This window comes from Buteo buteo, chromosome 2, assembly GCF_964188355.1.
Source record: "Buteo buteo chromosome 2, bButBut1.hap1.1, whole genome shotgun sequence".
NCBI classification, from domain to species: domain Eukaryota; kingdom Metazoa; phylum Chordata; class Aves; order Accipitriformes; family Accipitridae; genus Buteo; species Buteo buteo.
Genome location: NC_134172.1, coordinates 9134533 through 9150923, shown reverse-complemented (window position 1 = coordinate 9150923; position 16391 = coordinate 9134533). Strand labels below are relative to the sequence as shown.

At 41.4% G+C, this 16391-nt stretch overlaps 1 protein-coding gene across 1 annotated transcript in view; it reads right to left on the bottom strand.

The window, feature by feature from the left end:
• The window catches only part of DPP6 (dipeptidyl peptidase like 6), a 418950-nt gene that overhangs the window by 159697 nt on the left and 242862 nt on the right, over window positions 1-16391 (bottom strand). Inside the window, exon 3 of the mRNA XM_075045285.1 lies at window positions 11615-11713. Coding sequence (XP_074901386.1) covers window positions 11615-11713 — 99 coding nt within the window. The remainder of the gene's footprint in view (window positions 1-11614; window positions 11714-16391) is intronic.

Sequence of the window (16391 nt, the reverse complement as noted above, 5' to 3'; positions counted from 1 at the left end):
TGCTGAACATATCTGCAATGAGCCCAAAGTCTCTTTGAACTGCTGGATTTACTACCCCTGCAATGTACAGCTGATTTTTTACAAGGTCCAAGGCATGCCAAAATAACCATCATTTATCCAGTCGATCCAAAATTTTGCCCTTTATCGGGAAATTGCTTCTGAGCTGAAACTTTTTTTCTCTTCTTGGCTTGAGCTTTGAAATTTCTCACTGTCTTTTTACTAAACTTTATCTACTTTTTTTCTATCCATGCCATTGTAATCTGCCTTCCCTGGAAAGTGAAAAAGCTTTGAAGCTGATTATGCAGGTTTTGTGAATTATTACAAATCTTGAGCATTGACAAATCAGGCATAAGGCTTCAAAAGAACCTGATATTTTGAAAATACCTTTTCTAATGAAATTAAACATTGGATTCTTTTCATTTATCTTCCAAATATGTTTAGCTTTTGAAGGGCCATTTAGTTATAATTTTAATAATGTCTTTGAGAACTAAAAATTTTAAGATTTATTTCGTTCTCTTTTTGAATCAAAGTAAGTATTTTTGTAAGTCACCTGTCCCCAGAAGCTGAGACTTTAAGTCAAGCAGCAAAATGAAAATTTGGCATCATACCCAGCTGGCAGTGTTGTGAAGGCAAACTCCCTGCCGAGCCATACACAAACCTGGTGACATGTTCAGCAATTTCTCTCCAACAATCAAATGTTCTAGGGAGTTGTTTCCCACTCTCCTTTTCCTTGCGTTTTGTTTTCCTTCTTTCTTCTCTTCATACTTCTTTTCTTACCTTCAGTTCTTTTCATGCTAAGCATGAGACTAGAAGTGGCTTTTAAGAGGTGTTATACTCTGATAATCAGGGATTGTTTCTCAGCATGCATGGCCACTTCTGTCTTGGGGTCACTTACAGGATCACCTTATTTTCTATCAGAGATTATTCCTTGTTACTGGGAATGGAAAGAGATGTCAGCAAAGTAATCAGTTTTAAAACTCAGGAGCATGCGAAACCCAGTGCTGGTTTCACATAAAGCTGTAAGAGTCCTGCTAGGGACCTATATTGCATGATTTTATGGCATCGTGATCACTCAGTGTGGTATAATTCAGTACCAGGACCTATAGATTTTAACTCTAACACAGTGCAAAATCTTCTGGCTTTTCTTTGGGGTCAAACAAATTATATTACATGCATGCACTTGCCTTAAAGGGCCACGCAACTCAAATCATTTGAACACATTTGAGAAGCCAACCCTGATACTCCCATGTAATCCTTGTGTGTAGTTCCCATCCCATCCTCTCTAAAATGATATGTTAGAGATGGAAAACATTCAAGAAATTACAAGGATGGTCCAAGGTACTGATCTAAGGCCAATCAAGCAAAGCAACTAGGAGCAAGTTCCCAAGTAAGCAAAAGGAAACAATTCCTCATGCAACAGGTCTTAGGCCAGTGAAACTAGTTGATGAAGGACATGGTGGGTGCAAGAGGCTCTGGAGGACACTTGGCAAGTGACTTGGAAGTGAAAAACTTATGGGGTTACTAAATAGGAAAACTACAAGAGGATCTGGTAATTCCCTGATCTAAAAAGCATGTGAAGTTTGCTGCCCTCTCACTCGGCCTTGTGCACACCCATATTACCTCTCATAGAAACAGGATTTTGGGCTGGGCAAACATTTGGTCTCTTTCATTCTTAATTGAATATTCACTGATGTGAGATTTGTATATCTACATTTTAAAGTATAATTATATACCCTTGATCAATAATAATTATCTCATTCTAAATTTCTTTTAATGAATTACATAAGTCTGGTACTATTTCTTGTAAGAAAAAAAAAAAGTACTGCTTCTTATATGTTCAACTGCTTAATACAGTCAGGAGATCCAAACTCATCAGGGACTTACTTTCTTAGATGAGTAAATCTGCCTGCTAAATTTTCAGCTACAAATATCTGACAAAAAGTTTAACCATCAGAAATACAGTATTTCCCATATCCAGATTATGAAATTATGGTATCTCAGCATATATTTATTTAATGTTCATTAAAAGGAACAAGTGGAAGAATACATACTGCTCTAATTAATCCTTAGTAAGCACTCAACGTTCAACAAGTGTCCAAGAGCAGTGGAGCAAGCTCAGGGAAAACTACTGAGTTAGGAAAATGTGCTTTGCACCAAGTAAAAATCTTCAAGAAGGAATCAAAGCTGGTCAGGGCAGTGTGAAAAATGGAAAATTGCCTTGGTTTTAAAAAAAAAAAAAAGGGGGGAAAAAGAAAAAGTAAGCAAGTTGCCTCCTACAGAATAGGGGACACCTAAAGATGGAGTGTGTCGAAAGACATAAACCTTTCTGGAAATCACTACTGAAGGTACCAGCAGTATGTAGTAATTGAGATCAGCTGCTTAATAAGAGGCCCAAACACCCTGAAGAGCTCTCCTTTCTCCATCATCCCTTTACAGTCCTCCCTTGAACGTGTTTCTTGGCCAGCATATCCTGCAATTATGCACCTCATTTCTTCCCTCTGTTTTTTCCTAGGTACTCATCTCCCAGGTGCTCCTTTCCCAAAACTTTTGCACCCTTACACCAGTGTGATTGTTAGGAAAACCTTCAGCAAGTTCATGCAAACCCTCATTCTTGATCTTCCTTAAGTACAGTTCAAAACTGAGTTCCCCACCTATCTGCCCAGTTTGTCTTAGCAGTGCTGGATCTAAATGAAATGTATTTCTTACTCCCTCCCAAAGCAACCCTTCTCAGGGTGAGACACTGCCAACCTCCTGGGCAAGGGAGAAGACCATCAATCACCCTCTGCTGCGTCCAGCTTGCTCTGTCTATGGCTTTCCTTGTTTCACTCCCTCCTCTTTCCTGTGTTATACTCCTCTGAAGAGGCAAAGGAAAAAAACCCAACAACTTTATTTTAGTATAAATTCAACCAGCCAGGCTGCAATTATGACCATCCACTTAAAGGCTTATCAAAGATAATTTTTGTCACAGCAGTTCCCCCTTCCCCGGGCGCTGGGGACAGCAGGGAGCTCACCGTTACCTGCTTTGCAGGTGTCAACCAGTGAAGCATGTCTATCAGTGTTCCACTGTATCTCTAATTGTTCATCTGGATTTTTAACCAACACCCACTGAGGGAACACCTAATCCCTCTCCCAGTTAAACTCCTGTAAAACCAGTGCCTTTCCTTCAGCTCTGAGAGCAGCAGGTTTTGGTTTCAAACCACTTTGGACCAGATGAAAAAAACCCAATCCTTTTTTAACTGGATTCAAACTGTTAAGCATGTAGGCAGAACTGCCGCATGCATTTCTTTTCTTCCAGCAGCAGAAACACTGCTGATGTGAGCCGCATCTTCAGAAGTCCCCCATGGATGCAGCCGCTCCCCGTGGCACCGTGCTGTTTCCTTCCCCTTTCCATTCCTGCTGTTCTCTTTTTTTTTTTTTTTTTAATCAAAAGGCTCTCCCCTGTGAACTAGGTGCAGTTGCAGTACGTCTGCCTGGCTGGCAGCGTAAAAGGACCCAGCACTGAATTTAGCAGCTTTGCATTCACCACCAGCAATACAGAGCGCAGACATGCCGCTGTGCACCTTGGTGTGACATAATGCACGGCTATGGGGAGGAGCAAAGAGGGCAGCTTCTACCTAATGCCCGTGGATTTTTGCCTCAAATCTGCAAACAAATACAGCACACAAAGGAGCCCAAGTGCTCCTAGTTTTCACACACTTGTTACAGATTCAAACTATTCCCCAAAGCCGCTCCTTGCTAGCAGACAACGGTCGTGGCACAAGGCACCACCTCGCTTCTGAGTTACTTTGGGAGAAAAGCACTAATTTTAGTGGAGCTGGGCTTGAAAGGGAAATGGGGAATCTGTTTTTGCTAACGACTATAAGAAGTATAGGAAACCAGCTTGCTGGTCCAACATGTGAGAGTGTGACCATCATGTTGCCTGGTGGGCAGAAGCCTACTGTTCTTTGTTTTAAAAATGAGTGGGAACAGAATTAGGCAGTTATGGGGAATAGGTGTGAGAAGAACTCAGACAACAAGGAGAAGTGAAGTCCAAGGACATCCACCGCTTCCAGCCGTCTTTGATTTGCTAATTGTTCCCTTTGATATTATCCTAGCCATTGAATGTATTTCCCAGCTCTTCATCTTAGGCCATTAAGCCATTTCTCGGGCAACATCCCAGTACTGATTTCCAGGCTCATTTTCACCCTTTCACCCTTTGCACAACTCCAGCTCCTGCTCCTCCTTGTACAATCCCAAGATCCTCCCCACTTGCCTGGACTTCCCCTCCCTTCCCCGTGCAGCATCTCGCTGCAGTGCCCTCCTCGTCACTCCTTCCCTTTCATCTCCCTTCTCCCAGGTGACCTTCATGCCACTTGCCCTGTCCCTGGGCCGGACTCTTCACTCAACCTGGCAAGATGCAGAGACATAACAAATATAAAGCTATTGCACTGAGCGTCTGAGGCCATTTTTTACTGCATGTGGGTATTTAGATGTTCAGAAGCTAAAGCTGTATTTAGGTACCTCAAGAGGACTTTTGACTCAGAGGCCCAACAGCAGTCAGTGACACACAAGGGAATGGTTAGAGTTCAGCAGACTTTGGAGAAATTAGGTTACCTATGGAGGCTCCTAAATGTAGGGTTAGGCACATATGAAAATCTTAACCTCCTCAAGACATCAAACTACTCAAAAACCTCACAAACAAACCCCCTATTTGACCACTACAGCATTACTCCTGCTTTTCTAGGGTGTGATATTTTTCACAAACAGGACTTTTCTCCAGTGTATTTCTCCCTCTAAATTGAGAAGTCGCTGTACAGAACAAAGGATGATTTTCTCAGTCTGACAGCAGACCATGTGCCCCACCAGTACCCCAGCACTGCAGAGAAGCTGGGCACTGAGGCGCTGCTAAAGCCAAGGTACAGAGCTCCTCCCCAGCTTGCTCCTGCAGACTATATTAATTTTTAAAAGAGCCAAATTGATTTCTCATTTCATTCTCTCTAGCAGTAATGAACAAAACAGCTACATGGCAGAAATGCTCTCCTCCATGGCCTATTACAGTATGTTAAAAAGCCATTAATTCCCAGGTTTTCTGTCTTTAGTGAATAGGTTACTGTCACTACTGAACTTCAACAATTGCCCAGCAGCTGAAAGGCAGGAGCAGGGCAACTTCTCTTCAGTGCTCTAAGGGTACAGATGGGCAGAAATCTCTGAAGAAGATGATCCACAATGGGGTCTAAAATCAAAATTATGGTACAAATGGTTTAACATTTTCCTCTCTTCTTTCTCATTGTGTCAGTCACGACAGACCGTGAGCCCTTTATCTATTCTGCTTTGGCAACATACGATGTCACTTCATGAAGGCATTTAGATTAAGAATACTAATCAACCATCTCTAAAGCACATGGACATTTCCACTGGCACCTACACTTTCTAAAAGTTCAATGTGTGCTTACTTAACTGGCATTCATGTCTTCATGAATCACAACAGAGAGTTTCTGAAGGCCATCCCCAGCAAAAACCCAGTCCATGTGGGGGTGTGCAAGCAGCACTGCCACACACTTCCATGCAGCACTAGCCCAGAAAAGCCTCCTTCAGTCCTTCCCCTGTATTTTCCTCTGGTCCACACAGCATTTTCCTTTAGTGCCATGTCTTTAGCTCAGCGTAAGATCACCCTTAGGGCTCCTCAGGGTTGTGGGGCTCTTTGCAATTGGAGCTGGAAGTTCCTTAAACACCACAAACCGATGTGCTGTGCTCCAGGTTACTTGCTGTGTGTCTCAGAAAATGTTTCAAGAACAGTTGAAAAGGCAGAGTGCTCATGAAAATATTGTAGAAACAAGGTGCCATGAGGTAGGGTATGAGGTCCGGCACACAAGAATTGGGAGTGGGACAAGTTTTCTTTGAACCATTAAGAGCAGTATACCCATTCAGTCAAGCCTTTTTAACACATATTTAAACCACACTGAAATTAATTATCTAGTATCTCTGTTTAGCAAGGTGGGCAACAAAGCAAATACAGTAACCCAATTTTCTTTATGCCTTCCCCAGGCTTACACTAACAAAACCACCTGTGAGCAGTTTTTAGCTTACATTCATCTAACATAAGACAGGAACTGGGGTGAATGTGTGTCCCTCACCTGGCAGCACCTGGGTTCAAGGGTGCCTGCACGGAGGCGTAGCTCCTTCCTAACGCAGACCCCAAAGTTGCACAAGACTGCAAACCGCACTGCCCAAGGAAGACAACTTTGTTCCTCTGACAACAAACAGAAAGATAAGTTTTTCTTTCATGCCAACAGCCCAACCTCGCCAACGGAAAGAGTCCTGTTGCCTTACAATTCGAATGGTCACTCTTTTGGTCAATCTTTTGGCCCGTGCACAAGCAGCCCAGAGAAGCCTGCACTCCAGCTAACTGTGTTGTAGCTCTCTAGCAGGGCAATTTTAGTCTTAAGGGCTGTCAAAACAGCACCTTAATGCAAACTTTTTTCACAATGAAAAATATTAGCACTTGCAAAGTTGTTAATATCTATGCAAAGCAAACTATAAATAATTCATTTATTCCACATGCATCTGCATCATTTGAAATGCAATAGAAGAATAGACTTGGGGGCATTTGGGTTATCCAAGTATTGTTGATCCAAGCATTATTACTAAAGGTAAACTGAAATAAATTACCTCAGTTACTACCCGATGATTTTTTTTAGCGTGGTAAATAAAACTTATTAGTTCTAGGTCATTAAATTCAATATTAGACTTTAAAAGAGCATAGAGATTCTATGATGTTATAAGTAAAACATGCAACAAAACATATGTGCTTCAGTATTAAAGATAAAAGAATTACTCTATTATATTTAGATATTAGTTATTAGTGCATTTTTCCGAAGGACTTTTAAAATAAAAAACTAGCTGCCATTCTCAGATGCGAGCTAGGCATGAGATGGTTCTGGCTCTCACTGAGTGGCAGGTTTCCAAATAACTGAGCCATTTCTGAAAATGTCATTTAGAGCCTTTTACTAATTTACCCACTATTCCTCTTTAGATAAGAATAAATACTATTTTGCCAGTGTTGCCCATGAAGCGAGTGGGCGGGGACCTCAGAGAGCAGGGCTTGATTTTCAGATATTTTTAAGTCAACTTGCTATGATCCCAAACACGTCCTTTGGTGTCCTGTGCTTCAATGCTCCTCACTGCTTGAATATATTGTGCTCTTCATTTCAACCTTTACTCTTCTCATTTGGCTACAACCTCTCTGCAAGGACTGTCTCACCATGTCTGGCCAGTGTCTAGCACAAAGAAGATACGCTCCTATTTGGAGCCTTCAGTGATTAACACACAGCCAAAAATCCTGGCAACAGCCACTGCTACATACACTCTGTCTTCCAAGATGCCAACAGCAAGGCTGGAAAAACATCCTCCAAGAAGTAAGTAATGACGGCACGTTGCATCCAATCAATTGCAATAACCATGAGCAGTATATTTTAGGCTGCTGTTATGTTTTTCTAACTACAACAGCAGCCAAGTACTTTCGATGTGAGCAAAATGTATTTGCCGTTAAGTACAAAGACAGAAGATAAGCATAAGTCTCTGCAAGTGGTGTCTACGATTCAGTCTCTACTGCTTGCTTTGACGCTGGGCATGATGCTGCCTCCCCGTGAAAAAGGAGGAGTGCTTCTGAGATGTGAAGGGGCAGGGAACCCAAAATGGGGGGTCAGATTCACGGCTGATAGCAATCACTGCAGCTCCATAGGGACACAAAGACAGCACTCATATCCTGACAGGCTTCTCAGGCCAGGTAATGACTATGAACTGTTGTTTTCAGGACAAATCAGATGAGCGAGCTGCTCTTCAGCACGAAATGCTGGCACCCCTCTTTATCCTGGTTTTTGTCCACAATTATGGGAACACTGCAGCATCCCAGCGAGCTGTTCAGAAACCTGAGCTAAAATCCTGTGTGAGAGGAATTACAGGAAAAGCCTAGTAATTGTGAAGCCTAATTACAAAGTAATGTGGAGCTTGAGAGCAGACTTGCTAAGCAGTTAGAGAATAGACTAACAAGCGGGCCATCTGTCATCCGCGAGAGGGCTAACGAAAGGCCGGCACAGGACACTCCTGACGGTGTATGGAGGAGGATATGCAAATGAGGAAACGTCCAAATACAACATTTAAGATACACAGTACAAAATGAGCTGCTAATTGGAGTTCATATGCATGCTTAGCATATGGACAACATAATTACAGTTGTTCAGTAAAGGGAAGTTCACAATAGAGGATGGTAATGGAACGGCACGGGGTGCGATGCACCAAGCGATGAGCAGAAGAGCGCAGGAGGAGGCACAGGGTGGATGGGGCTGGAACAGAGATGCAGTTTGGATTCTTTGCACTTGGATTGCACAGTAAGGGGGTGCCATTTGATCACCAACACAATCTCAAATTTCCTGTACTCCATTGCTATATACCTACTATACTATACCATATATACTATAATATACTATACCACTATATACTAAGTGGTCCTGGAAAGTGAAACCTTCACAGTAAATCCAGCACTTACTTATGCTACAGGGCAAATGTAAGCGATAGCAGTCCCTAGAAGTGGTACTAGAAGCAAACTCTGGAGCAGTCAGTTCTGGTCTATGAGTGCATTGCTCCCTTGCGGAGTGCTCTTAACTGAGTCAACAGCAATAGCTGGGGCAATAGAAGACACTGAAAGTAGCAGCTAATTAAACAAAATATTCTTTCCTCTCCCTAAATCACTGGATAAAAAAGCAAACTGGAATTTGAAATCACAGGGAGCATCACGGAAATTCTAAGAGCTTCAAAGTTCCATCTTTGGCACATCTCTCAATAAAGTAAAATTAATTGCAATTCCAATAAAAAAGATGCAAACATACCCATGAAAGCCTGTAATCTTTGGACTGGAAGTATGGTTATGCCAGCTTTGAGACTGCTGTTATTTTTTTTTTCCCCTAACTCCTTTGAAATCAATGGAATGACAGAGCTATTGATCATAAATACGTTATTTTTCACTTGCCCACTGCAAATCAAGAAAATCCCTAAAACATCAGCTCATCCCATCAATTTCAGTGAGATTTCAGCATATTTTTAAGTTTCGTCCTGAACAGAAATACTTTTCTTTTTTTCTTACTTTTTACTTTAACATTTGCTCTAAGACTCTCTCAAGTCAAAGGAAAGACCTTACTCCATCAGAGGGCTTGAATCAGCCCCTCCCTTACTGGGAAGAACACAGAAATTTTACTGACTGAACTATTTTGAAAGCAAATCCCTCACATGATTCAAATACTCCTAAACATGCAACACGCTTCATCTTTGGCGAGCCTACTGAACTCCCATCTTCTGCAATAATGAAGATGGAAACGAAGGAAATAGAGCGTTGAAGAGTCAAGAGGACTGAATTTTGCAGCTCTCTGAATGACCATGATATTTCGCTATATAACTAACAGGAGAAGAAGGGGAAGAAGGATAGACAACAGCTACCTGTATTTTAACAGTTGTGTGGATCCCCACAAAACATCAACTCATTTTGGGAGTTGACATGCAATTTTAAACATGCAGTTGTTAAATATGCAATTTTTCTTCTAAGGCATTCCAGCACACTTGTTATACTAAGTTTTATTAGTTTGGCTCAGGCATTTTCAGTCTTTCATTTGCATTTTAAAAACTGAGAATAAGAGACCAATAAGAATGTGTGCTTGGGAATCAGGGTATTGGTCCTTCATCTTGCTTATCAGGGACCTTAATCAAGATTTCACCACTTAGCCAGCTAGAGAAAGCTGTGAAAAGCAACTATAATGCAGAAAAGTAATTAAAGTTGTAAAATGGCTTTGGGTCCTTGGATGAATGACATTGCAGATTAGAGTCTTGCCCTTAAATGTGAAGTGACCCTTGGGTAAATCTACAGAATATCTATGGGCTTCATAAAATTTCTCTAGACATATTAAAACCAGTATCAATGGTATTAGTAGCACAGCAACTAATACACAGAACAAGTCCTTCTAAATTATCTATGCATGTTTGCACAATACTACTTTGTGCTTTGTCCTTTACAGAAACAATATTATAGTAATTTCCGATCAGGCAAGACTGATGTTAAATTGTGCTGGAGTCAGTGAGAGTACACAGAGTAGGGAGATGGAGTTTAAAACATGTCAAGATTGGAGTCTTAATTAAAGTGTATAAGGCAACAGTATGTGACCATAATTGGAAAAACATGGGAAATACTGTTTTTTCACAGAAGACTGCAGTTTTGTGGAAAATATGCCTTACATCCATGTAAAGCTATACTCATCAGAGAGGGGATGTTATGCATAGTTCCATGAAAATACATCATTCTCTGTTCTTGCAAAAGTTTATTTAATTCATTATCATTCCCTCATATTCTAGCAAATAAAGAAAATGGCAGTAAAGGTCTCCATAAAACACTCCTTCCTTCATTAGGGCCATTAGGGATATCAGTGCTAAAAAAAGGGGGCTAGACAAATAATCCTGAACTGCAATGCAGCTAATATTTCCATTATCATTATTGCTAGAGAGTGGTTATGGGGAGCAAAATTGCCCCAGATTGCACGACCTGAAAAAGAGCTCCTGCCCATCGGCATGTGTGTTTGTGGAGGTGCGTATCGTCTACCATTGCTTTCCCCTGTAGTTGAATTGGTGGGAGAAGTCGGAGACAGCTGTGCTGAGGGCGGCTGGGGAACATGTTAATTCAACACAACGCTTTAACACTCTCTCTTTTCATTACAGGTATTAAAATGGTTCCCAATGGGCATAACAGACAAAGAAAGCCAAACACGAGGAAGGATTTGATCCAGTTCCGCATTAAATTCAAAAGAAAAACTAATAACTTCAGTGATAATAGGAGTTGGACTGGAACCTACACAAATGGCATACCACAAATCATTTTACTTTCGCCAAAGCTTGTTCAGACTGCAGCAATTTCCAGCGAGAGCTGGAATCTACATCCCCCCAAACAGCTCTACTCCAGCAAATACTACATGCATTAATTCAAGTATTATTTGGTTTTCCCCCGACTAGAAAATAAAAGGCAGCAGAGGATAAAAAGAGCACATGGCTTGTGTGCAAGCACCAGCCCAGCTGCCGCTGGACGACTGTTTGCCTGTTGCTTAGCAGTGCTTCACCTCTCTGCTGGAAAAAAATGTTTCGATGAGGGAATATAAACCTGAAGTTTTGTTTATGGTAAACTAATGACTGTGATAGTGCTCCGACCACTTCTTCCAACCATGTGCTACATCACCTACTGAATGCTGGAAGCATTTTGGGAGAAAGGCTGCAGTTTTCAATGCCTACTGGAGAGCCTTAAGTAAAAAAATATAATAACAGAGCAGTGGTGTTTGCATATTTATCAGGAGGAAAGCTGGAATAGGAATTTGAGGATTGAATTTTTGGGCATGGTTCTGGGCAATCAGCTCTAGCTGCCCTTGCTTGAGCAGGGAGTTGGACAAGATGATCTCCTAAGGTCCCTTCCAATCCCAACTACTCCTTGATTCTGTAATTTCAGGAGCAAAATAAAAAACAGGAGGCATAAAGAAGAAAATAAAAAAGACATGCCCAGAGAGTGAGGAAGCAAAGCAAAGACACTGCGACACGTTCATGCCTCACTCACCGGTTATCCATTTAGCCTCTGGGTCATGAATTTTGAAATCATCACTGAAGAGATCTTCCACTGTTATCTTCTTCTTCTGAGACAAGCTGTTATCTTCAACTGTAAAACATTTGAAAGCAAACTGCCATTACTTCAACTTTGAAATGTATCTGAAAGTACAGCAACTGAGAATAAGGCCATGTCATATCTCATTCAGAAACGGTCCACATTAAGCTTTCTGTCACACATAAGCCCCTTCCCATTGTCAGTGTTATAAGGACCATCTAGTGGTTCACAAACAGAAACCTCCTGGTTATATATGCCTGGACTCGGCAACTACAAAAAGACCAAGATATGGTCCAAACTGCACAATTTTGGACATAACCTGATAAAACCAAATTTTAAGTGTCATGACCCATAGATGTCATAGTGCTACATAATGCTGACTATTCCAAAGAATATTAAAGCTACTTAATACTAAGACTATTCTGAAATCATTAGTTAAATTTTTAAAAAGTAATTAAAAGTGGCCAAGTTTTTATAGCTTATATTTTTATTTCCTTAAAAACTGTCACATGGAACCACAGTCAGAGAGGTATTTAGCCTTATAAGGGCTCATACAGATTACTTTAGGAATTCACAAAAGATTTTCCATGGGAATCAGACACTTGGCTGCAGAAATATTTTTGAAAAATCTGAGAGACATAACCCTAAATCCTTAGGTGTTACATAGCTGGCCCATACTAATTTTCATTTTTAGTGAAAGGATATATGGCTTCATTTGCAAACATGGAAATCTGGACAGCTTTTACATTGAAGAACCAGACTGCCAGTTTAAGATGCTGTGAGACCAACTTCTAATAAACAGTGTCCTTGATTTAGTTCATTCTTCCTAACTCTACCCTGTAGCACTCTGCTTTCTCCACAAAGAAGTACTCGCTGTACATCTTCCTCTGCTGTCCTTCATACAGTCCTCTCCACATTTCTCGTGATTCAGAGATTGCCAACAGATTTCTGATGCAAAGCGCAATCTGAATAAAATGCAGAACTGATTTCTTTCTGCTTATATACTATTGTTACAAGGAAATCTGTCTCATCTAGGATGTCACCAAGACTAAACATGCATGAGTCCAACTGAATAAAGCCAAGGCACAAATTTAACCTCTTGAAGTTTGCCGCAGATAGCATCTTCTCATTTCTATCACCACCTCTCTGCTATGTAACAATTCTCATGAACACAACACAGATGGTTCTGGGCCCGTAACTGAAGTGTTTATGTTGAATCAATGGATTCTCTGGCCTTACAGGTGAAGAGAATATATATTACATCACAGAACTCTAGAGTGGGTACTTAATTAATATGAAAAAGGACTTTAATTTTCTCAAAGCTGAAATTTTTAGAGAAAAAATAAACCCAACAATTTTGATTAATCTATTCCTCCTTTTCTTTTTTCCTCCCAACAGTAATCTTTTTTTGTTATGACAAGCAATCACCTTCTATGAATAATTTGTTTTCAACATTCAAATTTTGCTGAAAAAATATTTTCATGGAAACCTTTCAGTCAGCTTTAAACACGTTTGCTCTTTAAAGGAACACATGAGGCCACATTCTGAGTATTTCCACAGCAGGAATGTGTGCTTCAGCATCTCCCCTCACTACAACATCCTCATACCTGAGGTATATTGGTATCATGCAGTCTTAGCTATCTTTAACATTGTTTAGTACTAAACTTCTTACACTGAACACACTTGTGATTAGAAACAGCAGAATTGGACTCTCTGAAGCCATTTATTAGAGGAAAAAAGTCTTTACTACACTATATTGTAGGTCCTGAGCTACCTGAGACCACTGAAAATTACCTATGAACAATGTTTTGTTCCACTATAAGGTGTTTCAATACAAACTATCATTTTTACCAAATTAAATTATATTCTTCAATTTTCATATTTTTTCCAAGTCTGAGTGAGGTTTCAATCACACTGCTCAATGTGGCTTCCAAATACCAAGACACATTAATACAAGTCCCCAGCCAAACCCCTCTTATGAGGGCATAAGGACAAGCAAGCCTCTGTGCTGGAGATTTGGGAAGGGGCAGGGTGGGAAGCTCTTCTCATTCCCTCTTTCTGTGCAGGATGGAGACGGCCCCACCTCTGTACCTGCACAGCACTTCACATTCTTCATAAGGCAGAGCAGGAAGAAGGAGAGGTAGGAACTGAAGCATGCACACCCAGGAGCATCCCTACGGCACGTTGCTGAGATTCCCTTACTGTCTCCTGCAATGGGCTGTAATACCTGTATTAGGTCCTATAACGAGCCATGGACAACATTAATCTCAGCCATACAGCTGGGGAGAAAACAAACAACTAAATAATCAACCAACCAATGATTTTTCAGTAAAAAATTCAGATTTACTGACCTCTCATCTAACACATAGGTAAGTCAGAGCACTCATTAAGAATGCCTACTCCATTCCTCTGGCCCCAACGGAGACATTTATGGAGGAAAAAACGCAATTGCAGGATCTCAGGTAGCCCACCCTGCCCTGAGCAGCAGTCTCTCAGCGTGCCTCAGAGTGTCTCAGCCAGCCGGTGGACACAAGTTGTGTCCACACCCAGCTGCAGAGACCTCGAGGCCTCCTTGGGTTTATGGAAGGAGAGGATCAAGCACGTGCCACCACCTTTTTTGCACTTGGTGTCCCCTGCCCCCAGCAGACCCAGACGGCAGCTGCCAGCCAGGGCCTGACAGCACGGCCGCAGTGCAGGGGGCACAAGGACCTGCGATTTGAGTGCCAGGTCAGAAACCCACCCTTCAGACAGCAAAGTCACGTGCTGAGAGAACCAAGTGAAAACCATGCCCGTTTTATTTTTGATTCAGTGTTAAAGGCATGACGGGAACCCTGTGTTGGTTCATCTGTCATCATTTGGGTTCATCTGTCTGCACCTCATCCTTGAAGTCAGTGCACCCAAAAGGACATGGGCTGAACTGATAAAAACCTACTCTCCAGAACACAAACAGGACAAAGCTCCTCCAGAAACGCAGAAAACTCAAAGAGAAAAGGGCTAAGAGCTGACCTCCCTGCCTGTTTTGCCTCTGCAGTACCAATCCTTTCTTTCAAGCTTCCTTTCAACTCCAGCAACGCTCAGAGGCTGCTTGATGGGTCAGAAGGTTTCAGTCACCTTTGGGTGCCCACTTTTCTTTCCATCATCCCTGGGGCTCAGCTGAAGGTCAGTGTTAGGTGGTTTTCTCACGCACCTCCTGGGCTATTGCACATTGCAAGCATGTGGGTGAGTGCGTGTCTGTGAATGTCCACCTCTCGATGGCCAGCAAGCCAGCAGCTTCCTTCCCACCTCAGCACATCTGCTCAATCCCTGGGCAGACCTAATGTCTCTTTTACCAGAAATGACCTCTCTCTACCCAAAAGGCAGTGACCAGACAAGGCAAACAGGCAGCCTGTCTCCCTTCTGTAAAATCCCACTTTTTTTTTAATGGCATATAATACACATTTATATGTAACAACTGCGAACGAACAAATTACATTCCTGCACAGCTGGTGACAGGATATTTCCTTGCTCTTCCTGACTAGCAAAAGTCATACAAAGCTTTCTAGGCAATGTATTTTGCTGTCTGACAGCATGCTGTGAATTAATGCTATAAAATGACTACCTCGGTACCATCTCTGGAAAATGTTTCCTATGAATTTTGTAAAAATTTTAATATGGAATTGGGTGAACTTTCTTTTTTTTCAGCTAAAGGTCAGATTTGAAAGGAGCAAACTTGATGTATAAATCCTGAAAGCTTAAGGTATCACGAACAGATGTGCCAAAAGTCCTTGTTTGCCTCCATTTCCAGAGAGGACTAGAAGGCAGCCTCTTCCTAAGCAAAACGTCTAATGGAATTTGGGGAAGGTTTTTTTTTAATTAAAATTTCTGTAGGATTGGGTCTTGTCTTCAGCTTTGATGTGTGTGTTTGTGTGTGCATGCACACATGCATATCTATAAACTTCAGCATGTCTTTATACAAATACACAAACAACAGTGCTAGGATGGGACCCATACTGGTGCCATATGTAGCGACAAGTGAGCAACCGCCAATTAGGAAAGGCTCAGTCCCACACTTTTCTCATTTGTATAAATAGCTTCACATTTTTCAAAGGTGGGTGGAGTGGCAGGACTCACACACACATGAAATCAGAGTCCCTCAGCGTAGGCAATTGTGTGCATGTGGTGTACTAAAGTGTAATTAAATGCAAATTTCACCAGTTACTGCTTTTTTTGAGAATGTTGTTCTAGAATACCAAAGGATATACAAATCATAGAAATGTTGAAATTTTATTAGGATTTTATAAAATAAGACCTAAGTGTTAGCTAGCAATAAAGCATTGCTACTGTAATTACGATGTCTGCTGAATGCAAAGAGCACTGTTCCCAGTTTATGAGCTAATCTTAAAGGAGGGTGAATGACCTGCCTCTGGGAACCCCAGAGCAGTAGGGATTTCAGCCTTTCTGCAGCTGAATCCAGAGTTAAAACCTACTTTAAAGGTTTGGGCTGATTTGCAAAAGAATCTTGAAGAGAAATATAAATCCCCTTTTTCCTCAGTTATTAAATAGCTTATTCATTATCTGTTCTGCTAAGCAAACTTTCCCCATTCCCCACTCTATCACTCACTCCTGGTTTTGCAAGAGACTGCCCAGGAGACTACCACGGCTTTCACAGTATTGGGAAATACCACCATCATGATGGAAGTTATGGGTCCAGTTAACCACTTTTCTTTGTCTGAACACTGACTACAAGACTGCA